The 16629-nt window shown below is 62.6% G+C and overlaps 3 protein-coding genes across 7 annotated transcripts; 1 reads left to right on the top strand and 2 right to left on the bottom strand.

Annotated features, from left to right (window-relative positions):
- Nucleotides 1-907: 907 nt before the first annotated feature.
- NTN3 (netrin 3) lies at nucleotides 908-3715 on the bottom strand. Its single transcript, XM_007982811.3, has 6 exons — nucleotides 2369-3715; nucleotides 2109-2297; nucleotides 1865-2014; nucleotides 1681-1731; nucleotides 1489-1563; nucleotides 908-1257 (listed from the first exon to the last, which is right to left on the bottom strand). Exons 1-6 carry the CDS (start codon nucleotides 3294-3296, stop codon nucleotides 908-910), a joined length of 1743 nt encoding a protein of 580 aa, XP_007981002.2. The 5' UTR covers nucleotides 3297-3715.
- Nucleotides 3716-3940: 225 nt separating this feature from the next.
- Nucleotides 3941-6637, top strand: LOC119621194 (large ribosomal subunit protein eL39-like). Its single transcript, XM_073015049.1, has one exon. It carries the CDS (start codon nucleotides 4481-4483, stop codon nucleotides 4634-4636), a length of 156 nt encoding a protein of 51 aa, XP_072871150.1. The 5' UTR covers nucleotides 3941-4480; the 3' UTR covers nucleotides 4637-6637.
- A 4306-nt stretch (nucleotides 6638-10943) lies between these two features.
- TEDC2 (tubulin epsilon and delta complex 2) lies at nucleotides 10944-15838 on the bottom strand. 5 transcript variants are annotated; one of them, XM_073015039.1, is made up of 10 exons: nucleotides 15720-15815; nucleotides 15509-15607; nucleotides 15196-15266; nucleotides 14669-15077; nucleotides 14107-14160; nucleotides 13678-13768; nucleotides 13392-13503; nucleotides 13186-13287; nucleotides 11641-11893; nucleotides 10944-11436 (listed from the first exon to the last, which is right to left on the bottom strand). In XM_073015039.1, exons 1-9 carry the CDS (start codon nucleotides 15743-15745, stop codon nucleotides 11643-11645), a joined length of 1215 nt encoding a protein of 404 aa, XP_072871140.1. In that variant the 5' UTR covers nucleotides 15746-15815; the 3' UTR covers nucleotides 10944-11436; nucleotides 11641-11642. The 5 variants fall into 5 exon arrangements, with proteins under 5 accessions (XP_072871140.1, XP_072871138.1, XP_072871142.1 ...); XM_073015037.1 differs by having other exon boundaries at nucleotides 11703-11893; XM_073015041.1 differs by having other exon boundaries at nucleotides 11641-11778.
- Nucleotides 15839-16629: the final 791 nt, after the last annotated feature.

The following is a 16629-nucleotide window of genomic DNA, read 5'->3' as shown; positions in this document are numbered from 1 at the left end:
TGCTGCGGCGGAAGCAGGGGCCGGCCGAGGACCGGTCCCGCGCGGAGGGGAGGCAACTGCAGTGCGGTCCCGGGGGGACGAGCCAAGGGGGACGGGGGTCGGCAGGGACTTGCCGAGGGCATCGGGGGCCCGGACAGCTGCCTGTCGGAGTCGCCACCTGGCCGGGTCACGCGTGGATCTGGAACCGCGTGGGCGCGACGTCCCTTCCCAAGCGGGGGGAGAAGGGCTGGAAGGGGGTTCTGGGACGGGCCCTGAGCTGAAGAGCCGTGGCGCCGAAGGTCAGAGACGCGGCGGAGAGAGGGATGGCCGGACAGAGCCCGCAGACGGGGACACAGGCGGCCAAGAAAGATGCGGGACCCGGCAGCAGACGCCGCGGGGCACCCGAACGTGGACGCCCAGCCTGCAGGGGCCAAGGCCACCGCCCTCGCGGGGCTGCAGAAGGCAGGGGACGCCCTGTCCCCCCATGGGGGTCCAAGGCGCCTGCGGTGGCCGCAGTCTTTGGGGAGGTCAGCGCGCTCCCTGGCGGGTCGCTGCATGGGTGGGGGTGTGCATCACAGCGGCCCCGGGGATGATCTGAGATCCCCGAGAGGGCCCGGCATCACGAGGAATTCACAGCCTTCCGGGTATCACAGTGCCCCTGGGACAGGGCCGGCAGCCAGGGGGCAGGAGACCATAGGGTCCTCTGGGTGTGCCATATCACCCGCCTCTGTGCGGGGCGGGCTGTCGCTGCGCCGGTCACATCCCCCCGGGGCCAGACGGGAGGTACAGAGGGAGCTGCCGGCGGGGACGGGGCGGCGGCCTAGGTGGCGACACGCGCGACGCGAGCAAGGACTCCTGGCAGGCGAAGGCACCGGGTGAACGTGCGCCTGGATGTGGGAGCGACGCCCGCCCCGCCCAGCCCGCGGGCTCAGGCGGCGCTGCAGCGCCCTCGCCGCTCACGCCGCTGCAGCCTCCGCAGGCGCCGCGTCCACGCGTCCCTCCAGGGAAGCACAAGGCTTCCGCGGGCGGCGCTGAGCCCCGGCCCCCGGCCCCCCGCGCCCCCAGCCGCGGCTCCAGGCCCGCCACCCAGCAGGAGGTAGCGGCGGCCAGGGAGTAGGCGCGGGCAGCCGCAGGCCGCATCCCCGGCGGGCACCCACAGCGCGCTGCTCCCGCGCCGAGCGCGCTCCTCTCCGCTCCGGAACACCGCGAGCACGGCCACCGGGAAGCGCGTCCACGCGCCGCGCGCCTCACCGCGCGCGCCCACGGCCACCTGCACCGCTGCGGGGAGAGCGAGAGGGGGTGCGGTCAGGAGGGGGCGGCCTGCCCGGGGTAGAGGGAGGCATGGAGAGGACACCCGGAGGACAGTGGGGGCTGAAGCAGCGGGGCCGCCCCCCGTGGGGTACCTGAGGGATGAGGATGGATGGGCCTTGGGGCCCAGCAAGGGTCAAGGCGTTCCAAGAGGAAGCTGGCGGAGGAGGGAAGGTCCGCGGGAGGCCTGAGGGCACCTACCATAGTCCTTCCTGCAGAACTTCTTTAGGCTGATGCGGTAGTTGCCACGGGCAGGTTTGCAGTGCGAGTCACAGTCTGGGTAGAGGGTGGGAGGCTGACAGACTCCCATCCCCCCCTTTCCCCACCGTCTCCTCCCAGAGCCCCTTCACCCAAAGTCATGCCCGTCTGGGGCCCTGTTCTGTGTCCACTCACCCTGGGGCTGCACAGGGCTGCTGTCCTCAGTGGGTCCAGGGATAGGTGTCTCTGCAGAGAGGGAGGGAGAATGGCCTGCGATGGAGGGGCAGAGAGATCTGCAGGGCTCAGGGAAAACACGGGACAACAGCAGGGAGCTTGGGTGGCCTTGGCTTGGTGGCTGAGGCAGGGCAGGGTCACTCACTAACACAGGGCGCCACTGGGGAGCGGCTCTGCTGGAAGCCAGGTGCGCAGCGGTTGCAGGTGAGGCCAGTGACGCCATCCTTGCAGGGACATTGGCCTGTGGTCTGGTTACAGGTCTTGCCAGCAGCACCAACGGGGTGACAGTCGCAGGCTGAGGAGAGGTGGGAAGGGCCTGGTCAGAAGCCTGTCTGGGGATCTGGGAAGCCAGAGGATGAAGGCCCGCAGGTGGCTGGTGGTGGGCTCACCCCTACAAGCCCGACGGTCACTCAGGGCACGGCCAGGGTCTCGATAGAATCCCTCCCGGCAGTAGTGGCAGTGGCGGCCAGCGGTGTTGTGTCGGCAGTTGAGACAGACACCCCCGCTGCGGCGGCCGGACAGTCGGTACAGCTCCATGTTGAAGCGGCAGCGGCGGGCATGGCCATTGCAGGAGCAAGCTGCAGGGAGAGATGGGTCAGGGGCAGACTGGTTGGGTCCAAGGTCCCCAGGCCACCCTCCAAGGCCTCACCGAGGCAGGCGTGGGATTCCCGGGCAGTGGCCCGCTGCCATGGCCTGTCGCAGTAGAAGGGCTTGCAGCGGCCACAGTCAGGGCCCTCGGTGCCATGCTGACAGTCGCAGATCAGGTGGCCCTGTGTGTCCAGCAGGCACCGTGAGGCGTGTCCATTGCACTTGCAGCGCCCGCCCACCTGGAGGTCAGTGGCTGCGTAGGAGTAAGGGACGACGGCCTCCATGTCCCTGGCGTCACCCGCCGCGCTAGGCCTTGTGAGCACTACACGGATGTCGGTGGCGGTCACCCAGTCTTGGAGCACTGGGCTGCTGTCCAGGTCCAGGCCTGGGGGGCTGCTGTCCTGCACGCTGAACGCCAGAAGGCCGCTGCCATCAGGCTGGGCCTGGGGTGCAGGGAAGCACAGGGCCTCAGGCCCTGGGCCAGCTGGGCCATCGGCAGGGGCAGGCAGACGGCCATAGTCCAGGTCACAGTGGGAGGAGAAGAAGCCCAGCGGGACCCAGCTGCGGCCATGGTCCTGTGACTTGAGCAGGGCTATGGAGGCTGGGGGAGCTGAGCAGAAGCGCAGGCTCACGAAGACCAGCTCGAAAGCCTTGCCCAGGGGCACCGTGAGAGTCACGTTGAGGGGTGCCCGAGGCAGCCACTCTGAGCGCCAGCACAGAGGGCTGGCCGTGCCCCCTGGGGAAGTCAGGAGGGCGGGGGGGTGTGCCCGTCGCGGGTCAGAGGCGTCGCAGGCCCGAGTGGCCGGCCGCCCGCACGTGCTGGACGCCAGCACCTCACGGCCCAGGGCGGCGTTCACCAGGCCCGGCACGCAGCCCCGGGGCGCGCCCCCCTCATCGTGGCAAGGGTCGGCGGGCGCCGGCGGCCCAGGGCTCAGGGCGCCGAAGAGCGTGCCTGCCGTCAGCAGCAGCCCCCAGGGCCAGCCAGGCATGGCCGGAGCCGCTGCGGGTCAGCCAGCGGCCGGGCCCCAAGACGCTGCCCTCGGGGAGAAGAAGCCCCCTCCGCGGCTCTGCCCACTAGGCCCCGCAATGCCGAGGAACAGGGCCCCCGGGCGGCCTCAACCCGGCCCAGTGGTGGGAGCAGTGGCGGGCACGCCCCGGGCTCAGCACAGCAGCGGGGATGTTGGCGCGTCCTCCCGCTGGGCCTAGAGCGATGACAGGCGTCGCCCCGGCTCCCGGTGCCTCAGTCCGCGGAGGCCCCACCCGCCGCTCGCACTCACCCACCGAGGGCCGGGCGGAGCAGGTCTCCCGGCCTCCCGGGAAGGACCGTGGGCGGGCGGGGCCTGCGGTGCACGGGCCGCCGCCTCCTCCCGGCTGCAGCGAGGGCGGACGAGCTGTGCCAGGAGGGGGTGGGGGGCGCAGCAGGCGCAAGCCAGGGCCCAGCCGGGGGCGGGGCTGCTCGGGTCGGGAAGGAGGGAGGGGAGGGGAGGGGGCCTCATAGGCAGAGCTGGAATCAGAAGCAGATTCAGAAGCGGGCTGGGCCAGCGGGGAAGGGGGCTGGGAGGCCCGGGAGCCAGGGGAGGGGCCGGGGAGCCAGGAATGCGCTGGCGGGAGGGGTCTGGAGGGGGGCAGCTCAGCCTTCGCAGCCCGTGGAGGACCACCCAGCAGGGTCCTGGGCCCACAGCCAGGCCTTTACTGCTCCTGGGGCTGTGCCACGTGCTGGACGGGGGTCTGGGCCACCTCCTCCCTGAAGCCCATCAGGCAGGCAAGACCCGGGTCTGACAGCAGAAGGCCTGGATGCTCCCTGGGTAGGGAAGCCAAGTAACCACCAGTTGAAGGGTCATCCCCAAAGCAGCATCTACTGGAGTAGAAAGAACCCAGGATTGGGTCAGGTCTAATTTTGAATCCAAACTGCTCCATTTCTGGCTGCATAGCTTGGGGTCCTTTTTCCTCATCCGCCAGACGCCTCTTACTCACGAGGCTCTCTGAAGCTGTGGGATTTGATGAACCCGAAGTAGTATCAGGCCCAAGTCTGGAGCTGCACAGACTGGAGTGTCTCCTGTCTGTGTTGAGGAAGGGGGGCACCCCCGTGGGCCTAAGCTGGGCTAAGACATGAGGCCACCCTCTCTTTTCTTTTCTCCACCATCCTGATGTGTTCTTGCCTCCGCTTCTCACCATGTCTTCTCACAAGACTTTCAGGATTAAGCGATTCCTGGCCAGGAAACAAAAGCAAAATCGTCCCATTCCCCAGTGGATTCGGATGAAAACTGGAAATAAAATCAGGTACAACTCCAAAAGGAGACACTGGAGAAGAACCAAGCTGGGTCTGTAAGGAATTGCACATGAGATGGCACACATATTTGTGCTGTCTGAAGGTCACGATCACATTACCATATCAAACTGAAAATGTCACCACTATCTGGAGAGTTCGACGTGTTTTTCTCTCTGAATCTATTATGAATGCATTGGTTGACTGAGTTCAGTAATAAATATGTGAGGCCTTTCATTTAAAAAAAAAAAAGACATGAGGCCAGCATCCCCTGCACCAGGCCAGACTCTGATCCCAAAGCTCCCTGGGTCTGCAAGTTTCTAGTTGCATCTTTGCCATGGGCCCAGTTGGCAGGGAGGACATGGAAGCTGGAGGGTGGGATGGGGTGGCTCCTTGGGGTTCAGGGACTTGGTTAGCTGTTGAGGACCTCTCTGCAGGGGCAGGGAGTAGGGTTTAATCATGGGAAGGGGCTGGTGGCAACCTGGAGCCCACTGCCCCACGTCGCAGCACGTTTGGGCAGAGAAACTGAGGCAGAAGCCCAGCTGGGTGGCCTGGGGACTAGCTGGGGATGGGGCAGCTGTGCCTGGGAGCGACACCACCAAAGAGGGTCCAGGGACAGCTCTGTTCAGAGAAACCTCCTCCCCTCCTACTTTTAGGTCCTTGACAGAGGAGGCCAAGCCTCCCAGGGCGGGGCAGGGAACAAGTTCCACGCAGGGGCATCATCGAGGCCTGAATGTCCCGTTTCAGATGGGAGGCCAGGCCTGCAGCTGGTGGAGGGGGCTTCGTGGGTGCTACCCTGGACACAGCCAGAGATGAGCAAGGACCAAGAGGAAGAGGATAGAGAGGCAAAAGCATCACACTGTTTGGGAGAGGAGGGACAGGAGGACACAGAAGCCTCCCAGGAGAAACTGAAGGACCAGAGGAGGGACCAGGAGGGCCTGACCATGGAGGGGAGGAACGGGAAGACAGAGTGACAGGGCACCTGGCTTGGCTCCTGGAGCAACTGACACTGGCTGGTGGGCACCTTCTCCTGGCCACACATCTGCGTGTGACAGCCACAGATGCACAGGGATGGGGGCATGGGAGGACTGAGCAGAGAGGGCTAGGGGGCTCTCTCTCTACCACAGGGCCCCTGCCCCTCAGCTCCCTGATAAAGAGAATAGGAATTGTGTCCTTGACAAGGTGAGGGACCTGAATCTGACAGGGCTCACGCTGTCCTCTGTGGGTCAAACTTAGAACCTGAAACTCCCAACCACCCTCTTCAAGGTCCTTCTGGCTCCCAACCCCCACCTCCCGCCACCCCACCCTAAGGGTGGGAGGAACCCTGGGGGAGTATGGGGGCTGAGATCATCATTCTGGGACAGTAGAGAGAAAAGCCCAGGCCTGACAGAGGGGTCCCACTGGCCAGAGACAAGCCTCTGGGGAAACCCAGGCTGTCTCTGGACATCAGGGCCACTGCCAGAGCAGGGCCACTGCCAGACTGGCCGCCAGCCAGGCTGCAGGAGGGACAGTGGCCAGCATCCTCTTCCACTCTCATCAGAGGGGCCAGCTTTGTCTCCAGCTCAGCTTCCCTGTGAGCCAGGACTGGGGTCTGCAGAACGTCTGGTGGCTTCTGGGGTGAGGGAAAGTAGGTGCCTGGGGCTCAGCCCTGGTGCAATTGTTCATCTGGGTCAGCAGAGGTCGTGGGAGGCCCTGTAGGCCCAGAGGGCCATTGTATCTCCAGCTCCCCAGGCAGGAGGCCACTGGCCACAGAGCCTCTCCCCAGGAACAGACCTCTGCACACGCTACTCTGCCCCCACCCCCAGCCCTCACAGATGGTGTTTGGAAGTTAGGGAGGGCCTCCCCACAGCCCCCAAGGGGGACTTATTGCTCTCCAGGGACCCAGCCACCTGTCCCAGCCTCTGGCTGGGGCCTCTCCCACCTCCCACCTCTCCACTGGTCCTGCCCCCTCCTGGCACATTCTGTAACAAAGAAGTTCCGCCTCCCCTCCCCCCACCTGCAACTCAGGCTGCAGTGCTTGGCCTCCCCCACCCCACCCCACCCCTGCCCCTAGAGCGGCAGCTCCAGCTTTGGGACACAGGCTGGGGTGAGGGCATAGAGGGGCTGGACAGTCCCAGGCAGCAGGGAGCTGAGAGTCTTTCCTGTAAGATGCCCATTGAGCCAATAATTCCCCGCCCAGCCCAGAACCTGCTGTTTCCCCGCAGACGCCTGCAAGCCACCACTTATTCACCTATTGCACATTTATTGAGCGCCTATTATGCCTCGGGGGGTTTCCAACCGAGCCCCGAAGGCAGACAGCCCAGGAGCGGACACAGCGCTGGCTCCCAGCGGCGAGTGGTGTGGCCGAACCCGCGTCGCGGTGCCCTGCACCCAGCACCCTCGCGCCAGGTCGATCTCCGAGCCGCGCAGACCGCTGCCCAGCCAGGCCGCTCTGCGGTCGCGCCAGCTCTGCGCGCCAAGTCAAAAGCTGAAATGCGACGTTGGACGGAGGAGGGAGGAGAGAGAAAGCAGAGAGGGAGGGAGGGAAACGGCCGGTGGCCTCCTCTGCCCAAAGGGTTCCAGAAGAAACGATGTGGGGATGGGGTATGGGAGGCGGCCTCTGCGACCGCGCTTGGCACTGCGCCCGCCCAGCTGGGGAGAGGTCGGAGGGAGGGGCGACCGGCTCGCGGTGACCTCGATGGGAGGGGGCCTTGCCCGCGGCTCAGGGCGCCCCCGGCTCCCTGCGCCCGGCCCTTCGCCTCCGCCGAGCGCGCCAGCACAGGAAGGCGGCGGTCAGGAGCCCCAGGCCCGCACTGAGCGCGGCCAGCGACGAGCCCTGGGCCAGGTCCAGGCGGGGTCCCCGCAGCGAGAAGGTGATGGCCGTGGCGGCTGCACCAGCCAGCACGGCCACGGCACCGAACGGCAGAATGCAGCGCGGCCACGAGCCCCCCGCGCCGCCGGTGGCCAAAAGCAGGGCGCGCAGGACCCCGGGGGGCTCCGGGTGCACCAGACCCGGCCCGGGTGGCGAGGCGGGCGCCGCGGGCGGAGGCTCGGGCGCGCTCATGCCGCCAACCCGGTGGCGGCGCTCGGTGGGTGGTGTGGACGCCCGCGCAGTCCCAATGGCGTTCCGGGATCGCCACGTCAGAGCCCATTGGCTCCAGAGGTGGTGACGCCAGCTGGGAGCCCGGGGAGTCAGCAGCTGCCTCTGGGTTTTGGCGGGGAATCGGGGTGGGCGGGTGTCAGTCGGAGGAGGAGACCTGTCTTTCCTGCCCTGGACCCCTGTGTCGGGGCCTCCCCAGGACCCCCACAAAGCTATCTAGGCCACCTCCCTGCTCCAGGAAACCACTGTTCTCTGGATTGGCCCCGGGATTGGTGGATCATTGAGTCAGTGCACGTCTGGCTCCCATCAGGGCCTGACCAGGGTAGAGGGGGACAGCACCCCTGTCCTCCTGAGGCAAACATCCAGTAGGCATGGGGGATGAGCCAAGTCAGCCAGTGAAATAACGCTGGGTAGAGACCACCTGCTCTGGAAAGCCACACGGGTGTACAGTCTGGGTGCGCTTGGGGCTTCAAGTAAGTCAGCGGCTCCTGCAGATAAGAGGCACCTGGGCATAAACCTGGAGGCAGCAATGGGGTGGCTGGGAGGGGCGAGGCTGGCTGATCTGCACAAGGGGTGTGACCCTGGGGCTGCTGCCAGGCTGCAGGGGCAGGGGGTGGAGCTGCTCTGTCCCTGAAGGTGCCCCCTCAATGCAATGAGGATCATGGTTTTTGGTTTCCTGCCTTGGTCTCTCATCTGGTCCCCAGCAGCCCTCAACTCGGGACTCTGGGTCTGAGCATGTTTCTGGCCTGTGGGACTGTCAGGCCCTTTACAAGCAGGACCTACCTGCGATGCTTCATCTGGTTCTCAGTAGACCCAGCTTTCTCCAAGTGCCACCCACCTTCTGTCCTGCTGCCCTGTCCAGGGGGGCACCTTGGGGAAGAGGCTGGTAATCTTCCCTGTCGCAGGTACCTGCCCACAGCTGGGCTTGGTGGAGCTCCCGCGCTGTCCACACAGAGCACTTGGCCCCAGCTCCCAAAATGTTTGGGATGCCTCGGGCCCTCAGTGCAGGTTCATTTAAAGAACACAATGAGCACTGAACATGGCCAGCACCAGGGCCTTTGCGGCCAGCAGGTTTTTTTTGTTTTGTTTTTTGTTTTTTTTTTTTTTTGAGACAGAGTCTCGCTCTGTCACCCAGGCTGGAGCATAGTGGCACAATCTTGGTTCACTGCAACCTCTGCCTCCCAGGTTCAAGTGATTCTCCTGCCTCAGCCTCCTGAGTAGCTGGGACTGCAGGCACCCGCCACCATGCCCAGCTAATTTTTTTGTTTGTTTTGAGATGGAGTCCCACTCTGTCACCCAGGCTGGAGTATAGTGGCACCATCTTGGCTCACTGTAACCTCTGTCTCCTGGGTTCAAGCGATTCTCCTGCCTCAGCCTCCCAGGTAGCTGGGACCACAGGTACATGCCACCACACCCGGCCAATTGTTTGTATTTTTAGTAGAGACAGGGTTTCACCATGTTAGCCAGGATGGTCTCGATCTCCTGACCTTGTGACCCATCCACCTCGGCCTCCCAAAGTGCTGGGATTACAGGCATGAGCCACCACGCCTGTCCTCTAGTTTTTATATTTTGAATGGAGACAGGGTTTCAACATGTTAGCCAGGCTAGTCATGAACTCCTGACCTCAGGTGATCCACCTGCCTCATCCTACCAAAGTGCTGGGATTGCAGGTGTGAGCCACCGCGCCCGGCCTGTGGCCAGCACTTGAGATGCAACAAGTAATCTCTGCCGGCCCCTGAGGTCATCACCACCATCACCCAGCATGACAGTGGGGACAAACCTGGACAACTGGGGCTGAGTCCTTGAGAATCCTGCCCAGTCCCAGGGCCAAAAACAAGTCATTTTACAAACCCACCTCTGTGGTTGCAGAGGGCCCAACCCTGACCCCTGCTCTTTCCTGCCTTCATGGCGAAGGGAAGGAGGCTCAGAGGTGAGAGTGGAGTGGCTAAAGGGTGAAGAGGTAAAAGGCCCTTCCTGGTGGAGGCCATGTGAACTGGTGACCCCACAACCGCCCCAGCGACAGTGCCAGGAGGGGGAGCTGGGTGTGGGTACCAGGAGACAGTGGGAAGCAGAGCTGGGTGGCTGTGGCAGAGACAGTGACCGGCCTGTTCTCCAATATGGCCTTGTGGTTTTCATGTCCTCCAATGAACGAGTATAGCCTACAGCCTACAGAGGGTGGGGCTTTTAGCAGTGCTGGGCCCACCTTGAGTGGCCTTGTCCCGTCCTTTATACAGAAGGGATATCGAGACAGGGTCTCGCTCTGTCGCCCAGGCTGGAGCACAGTGGCACAATCATGGCTCACGGCAGGCTCAAAGTCCTAGGCTCGGCCGGGTGTGGTGGCTCACGCCTGTAATCCCAGCAATTTGGGAGGCCGAGGCGGGCGGATCATGATGTCAGGAGTTCAAGACCAGCCTGGTCAAGATGGCGAAACCCCGTCTCTATTAAAAAACTACAAACATTAGCCAGGCGTCGTGGCACGCACCTGTAATCCCAGGTACTTGGGAGGCTGAGGCAGAATAATTGCTTGAACCCAGACGGCAGAGGTTGTAGTGAGCTGAGATTGCGCCACTGCACTCCAGGCTGGGTGACAGAGAGAAAAAAAAAAAAAAAGTCCTAGGCTCAAGCGATCCTCCTGCCTTAGCCTCCCAAGTAGTTGGGATTACAGGCAGACATGCCATGCCCGGCTCATTTTAAAATTTTGTGTAGAGATGGGGTCTCACTGTTGTTCAAACTGGTCTCAAACTCCTGGCCTCAAGCAATCCTCCCACTTCAGCCTCCCCAAGTGCTGGGATTACAGGCGTGAGCCATCACATCCAGCCCATTTATAATCTTGATAAATACACTTGATATATTCCTTTTCAGCATGACATGTATCAACCAGTGATGTAACTTGATAAACAAAATCATAAAGAAACAAGGGCCCAAGTCCCACCTTGGCATGATTTAAATACATACGCTTTCAGCCAGGCGCAGTGGCTTACACCTGTAATCCCAGCACGTTGGGAGGGCGAGGTGGATCACCTGAGGTCAAAAGTTTGAAACCAGCCTGGCCAACAAGGTGAAACCCCATCTTTACTAAACACACACACACACACACACACACACACACACACACACACACACACAAAAGCCAGGCGTGGTGGCTGGAGCCTGTAATTCCAGCTACTTGGGAGGCTGAGGCAAGAAAATCACCTGAACCTGGGAAGCGGAGGTTGCAGTGAGCCAGGATCATGCCACTGCACTCTAGCCTGGGCGACAGAGTGAGACTGTCTCAACAAAAATAAGTACAAATGCTTTCTAAAGTGGCTTTAATACCACACAAGCAGCTCTTTGGTTTACACTGAGAGAAAACAGAGGGAGCCAGGAAAGGCTCCCTGCTGGCCTCTGGAGTCCAGGAGCCTTGGGAAGGCTGAAAGTCAGCCCTGACCAGCAGGCTTAGTTGTCCTGAGAAGAGCCACTGAGGCCACCTGGTCCAGTTCACCAGGTCTCCCAGGGAAGCACAGGCATCTCTGGGTCCCCAAGCACAGTGCCAGAGAAGACACCCCCAAACCCCATCTGAACAGGGCTGAGGGGATGCTCCCTGGCAGGCCAGTGCCCAGGTGGTCCTGAGGCCTGGTGGATGCAGCATGGGAAAGGCTCAGTCCACAGGTTCATCTCGCAGGATGGTGAGGACACGTGCGCCTCCCTCGCAGAGCAGGCTGTGCGCAGCCCGGCACAGGGTCAGCCAGGATGGGCCCTCCGGCTGTGCAGCACTTACCAGGGGGAGGAGTTCAGCCATCAGGACCTGGGGGCAGGGCAGGGCCAAGGTCTCAGCGGCACCTAGGCTGGGGGCAATCCTGGGACAGGCTTCGAGGCCGCCATGCTTCAGCCCCTCCCTCCTGCCATCCCTAGCTCAGTCTGGCCCATGCACTTCCCAACCCACACACACAGACCCCAGGCTTGCCACCATTCTCCTGGGTTCTGGGGGGTGGAGCAGTCAAGCCCCTACCCTCAGGTCCTCCTCAAGGCTGCAGACCTCTGTTGCACCCCCATCTCCTCTTCCAGAAGCACCTTTTCCAAGTGGATCTGCTGGTCCAGCATGGCCACTCGCAGCTTGAGGGCCGCCAGGGTCTGCAGCTCCTGGGTACTGGAGTAGACAAGCAGCTGGGGGCTCCACGTAGGCTCCGCTCCGCCCCTACAGGACGGCAAGGCTCTGGGGGGCCTCCCCACAGGACACGGTAATGGTGGCTGTTCCGCCACCGCTGTGTGCACAGGAGAATGTGGCCTTTGGGGTGGCAGCCGAAGCCGTGGCCCCGCTTTTCCTGTTTGCCTGGCTTTCCCAGGCATCTGCACCACTTGCCCTGCCTTTAGAGGAAAGGTGGGCTTTTAGGACAGTCCCGTGCAAGATGGTATGTCTTGAGCTTGGACTTGCTGGCAGGGAGTCCTCTGTGGGGTGGCCCTCTGCCTGCCTAATTTCTTTACTGCGTTTATGCACAACTTTTGTGAGACTGGCTTTCCTTTTGACAAATGGTGTATTTTCACTCTTAAAACGTCAAGCAATTAGAAAATACAAAGGAGGAAACAAGTTCTATAAATAACCACCTTCCGGGAGCTGATTCTCATGAGCTACTTTCTCTTTTTTTTTTTTTTTTTTGAGATGGAGTCTCACTCTGTCACCCAGGCTGGAGTGCAGTGGCGCAATCTCAGCTCACTGCAACCTCTGCCTCCCGGGTTCAAGCAATTCTTGTGCTTGTCTCCCAAGTAGCTGGGATTACAGGCGTGCACCATCATACTCAGCTAATTTTTGTATTTTTAGTAGAGATGGGCTTTCACCATTTTGGCCAGGCTGGTCTTGAACTCCTGACCTCAAATGATCCGCCTGCCTTGGCCTCCCAAAGTGCTGGGTTACAGGCGTGAGCCACCATGCCCGGCCTCACACACTACTTTTTCTTTTTGTTTTTGAGACGGGGTCTCACTCTGTCACCCAGGCTGGAGTGCAGTGGCGCAATCTCGGCTCACTGCAAGCTCCTCCTCCCGGGTTCACACCATTCTCCTGCCTCAGTCTCCCAAGTAGCTGGGACTACAGGCGCCTGCCACCACGCCTGGCTAATTTTTTGTATTTTTAGTAGAGACAAGGTTTCACCGTGTTAGCCAGGATGGTCTTGATCTCCTGACCTTGTGATCCGCCTGCCTTGGACTCCCAAAGTGCTGGGATTACAGGTGTGAGCCACAGTGCCCGGCCCTCACACGCCACTTTTTCAACAACTGGGTGAATAAGCAACAGCTCAGAGCAGTGAGGTTGTGTGTGTGGGGAGCAGCGAGGTAGGGGAGCTGCCCTGAGGAGGAAAGGAGGGCTGACTGCTCCCATAAGACAACTGGTGAGGACCCAGCACACTGCGGAGTGGCGTCGGGCGGCGGGGAAGCGGGGGGTCACCAACTTGCATCTGGTCCCTGGGCTGCTCACCTTTCTCTGAGGTGCAGACAAGGCTGGCTAAAGCACCCTGTCCCTGGCCCAGACCTCAGTGCAGGTGGCAGGGTGGGGGCGGAGTCTCACCTGCACGCAGTTCCTGCAGCCTCTGCAGACACTGGCCCACCATGGCCTGCAGGCCCTCCAGCGTGAGCAGGCAGCGGTACTCCTGCATCCAGTCCATGGGGGCTGCAGAAGAGTCAGGGAGGGCAGGTGGGGTCCGTGGCAGTCTGGAAACCCTCCCTGCACTAGCCCTCCATGCTCCTCCCGAGACAGACCCAGGACCCACTGACCTGCCGAGAGTTCCTCCCTCACACGCAGTCTCAGCAGCGAACAGGCCTTCTGCAGGCGCCTCGCCTCCGCCTCCACTTCCGCAGCACTGAGCCTGGGCTGGGACCTGCCTGACTGGATATGGGTCAGGAAAACTTCCCTGCAGCCAAGCCCCTCTGCTCCCACCAAGGACAGGGCCTGGAGAGTGGCCCTGGCCATCCCACACCAGCCCCTCCTGGGGCTGCTCCACAAACCTGCCAGGTTCAGAGCCAGAGGCCCCCCAGGCTCCCACAAGCCCAGCAAGGATACAGTTGTCTGTACGTTCTGGAGAAACTGGGTTTTGGCGGCAGCGGCATCCATGGAATCACTGGTCTGCATGGAACTCAGCTGGACCCACAGGCTGGGGTGCACACGTGGGGCGCCCCAGGAACCATAGAGGGACACGGTTATTCCAGCTGGTGAGCTGGGCCTTGGGAGTTAGGCAAGGGCCAGGGTGGGGACCCCAGGCTGGGCATCTGGCTCTGCTGAATGCCCGGAGGGGTCTCCAGAGGCCTCAGGGAACCAAGAGGACACTGACCAGAACAAGGGGACAGAGCTGACAGGCTGGCAGACTTTTAACGTCGACAGTGACCCCACTCAGCAAAGAGACCCACTGGAAAGTATCTCGAACCTGTACCCGAGCTGGTGATGCCTCCAGGTTCTCCCCTACCCCTGTCCAGCCAAAGACCTCAACCTCACCTTGAGTTCTGGGAAGCCGCTTTCCTGAATGCTGCAGGCAGCCGCAGCAGGTGCCTGTCGGAGAAGCCGGTGTTCAGAGGAGCATGGCCTTGCTCTGGGGTCTACAACTCCCATTTCCTGCTCAGAGCCCAATCAGGGATGAGGCTTCTTGCCCCTTTCCCACACCTGACCCCACCAAGGATGAGCCCCCTTGAATAGGGCTTCCAGAGCGGCCATGGGAGAAGCATGGTCCAGTGCTGTCCCAGTAGAGAGAAGAGGGGGCCCCGTGAGCAGAGCCCACACCCTCCAGAGCCCATCTACAGCCTCTGGCCTGGGCAAATAAGGGGACAGCCACAGAGGAGAGGGCAGGACAGGCTCTAGCACTTCCCTGTCCTGATGGTGCCGACCTGGACACCACCACACAGCTGCTTCATTCTGCCAGCTTCTGAGCACGAGCCTCAGGGGTGCACCCCAGGGCTCAATGCCCTGCCCTCCCTGTCACCCCAAATCCCAGGCTCCTTGCTAGCCAGGGTCTGAGGAGGCAGAGACAGAAGTCCCTCCAGTGAGGGTCTGGGAAACCTACCCCTTCTCCTTGAGTGTGAAGGCTTCTGGGGCCTGAGGAGCAGCCAATGGGGCCATATGCTGGTTCCTGAGGCCCGCTCCAGGCTTGGGGGCTCGGGCTCCTATCCCAGCACGGGTCCTATCCCGCAATGACGGCAGCCGGTGCTCAGGGCGGCCCTTGGCAGGCACTGTGGTCTGGCGGAGGCCCTTGGTGGGTCTCGTGTCTGAAGCATGGCCACCAACTTGGCCGGGAGACTGGGGTGGGGTGGAGGCTGTCGTGCCAGGAGAGGTGACAATGGACCTAGATTTCAGGCTGGGGGCCTTGTTTCTTTCTCCAGCCTTAGTGATGCCTCTTCGAACCCGAACAGCCTTCTCCAGTGCCTGGGTCAGAAACTCCAACTCTTTGAGGTCTTGTGGACTGGGTGTGCATGCTGTGAAAGCCAAGAATTACGCAGGGATCTCTCCCCACTGTCCCCCAGGAGGGTCCCTCACAACTGCGCTCCAGAAGACAGACCAGAACAGCACCTGGATTGGGTGGTGGAGGTTTACCTGGAAGGGGGTCCTCTTCATTAGTTTCTGGCTCTGGAGGTGGCTCCCAAGCCCAGGTCCCGGTTGGTTCCCTACAAAGACATGGGCAGCCGTCGCACGGCCAGGAGGCAGGGCCCAGCCCAAACAGACACAAGGGGGCCGCCGGGCCCCGCGGCAGGCCCCCAGCTCAGAGCTTGCAGGGTAAGGGGGGTGGCACTGACAACCTATAGCTCCGAAGTGGGCGGCTGCGCCCGGTCTCCCAGCCACGAGACCTCGGGGCAGGACTCTGAGGGGCCGAGGGAGGTCTGGCCAGGGGGTCCCGGGGTCCGCGTACCAGGCCTGCAGCAGCCCACGACAGACGCGCAGGCTCTGCTCCAGTTGCAGCTGTCGCTGTGCGCAGGCGTCCAGGGCGCCCTGCAGCTCGGCCACCAGCCTGGGGGACGCACCGGCGGCTCATCACCTCGGCCAGCGTCGGGCCTCGGGCCCCGCGCCTGACTGCCAGCCCGCCCGCGTCCTTCCGCCCCCTCCCGCCGCGCAGGCCTCACCGGCGCGAACAGTCCGCGGGCAGCATGAAGGCGGCAGCGTCTCCTTGCAATTTGCCGCCTGTGAAGAGCCACGCCCCTTCCGGGCGGGAAGACCGCCCCTTCCCGGCCGGACTGCCCAATCCTGGGCCGGGGCCCCGGGCCGCCCCCGAAGCTTTCTCTCCCTCATTGCGCGCGAGCCTCAAGCCCCACCCACTCCTGCCCCCTAGGTTTCCGAGGCCGCCAGGGAGGGGACTGCGGGCGACGCCGGGATTTTGGTTTGGGTAACTGGGTAGATGGGGGCGCCATTATCGCGCTTCTCTTGTAGGGCGCCTGTGAAGGTTATACGAGAGGCTCCATCTGTCCTTATTGAAAGTGCTCTAACGCAGGGACCAGCCGTCCTGCTGACGCCCGGGCCACCGAGCACAGGGAAAGCACGGGGTTGCTGGAGGTGAGGATGCCGCCGATCAGGAGCGGGGATGAGGGAGGAGAAACTGTTCACTTTTGGACATGTGACGTGATAGCACTGGGCAGAGGGGAGGAAGCTCAGACCTTGGAGCAGTGGGCCCGGCGAGGTGGCCCTTGGTGGGGCAGGGGACGGGTAGGGACAGGTGACGGGGCCCAGGCAATGGCCATGGAGGTGGAGGAGCAGTAAGACAGTGTCACAGAAGCAACAGGAAGCTGTCGCGGGAGGGAGTGGGTCACAGGCCAAGCGCTGCTGAGGTCTCGGCGGTGTACACAGCACCGGGGGGTGGGGGTGGGGGGGTCGGCGGACAGGGCCTTCAGTGATGCAGGGGACACCTGGGGGAGGAAGTGAGGAGGGCAGCAGGGCCCCATGTAGTTGATGTTAACAAGGATAAACAATTAGGGCCAAGAACTCCCAGGCGGTAGCTGGAGGAAAGACAGACGCGGGGGTGCTGTTTAAAGATGGGAC

This window comes from Chlorocebus sabaeus, chromosome 5 (genome assembly GCF_047675955.1).
Source record: "Chlorocebus sabaeus isolate Y175 chromosome 5, mChlSab1.0.hap1, whole genome shotgun sequence".
Lineage (NCBI taxonomy): Eukaryota > Metazoa > Chordata > Mammalia > Primates > Cercopithecidae > Chlorocebus > Chlorocebus sabaeus.
This window is presented reverse-complemented; position numbering and strand designations above follow the sequence as displayed.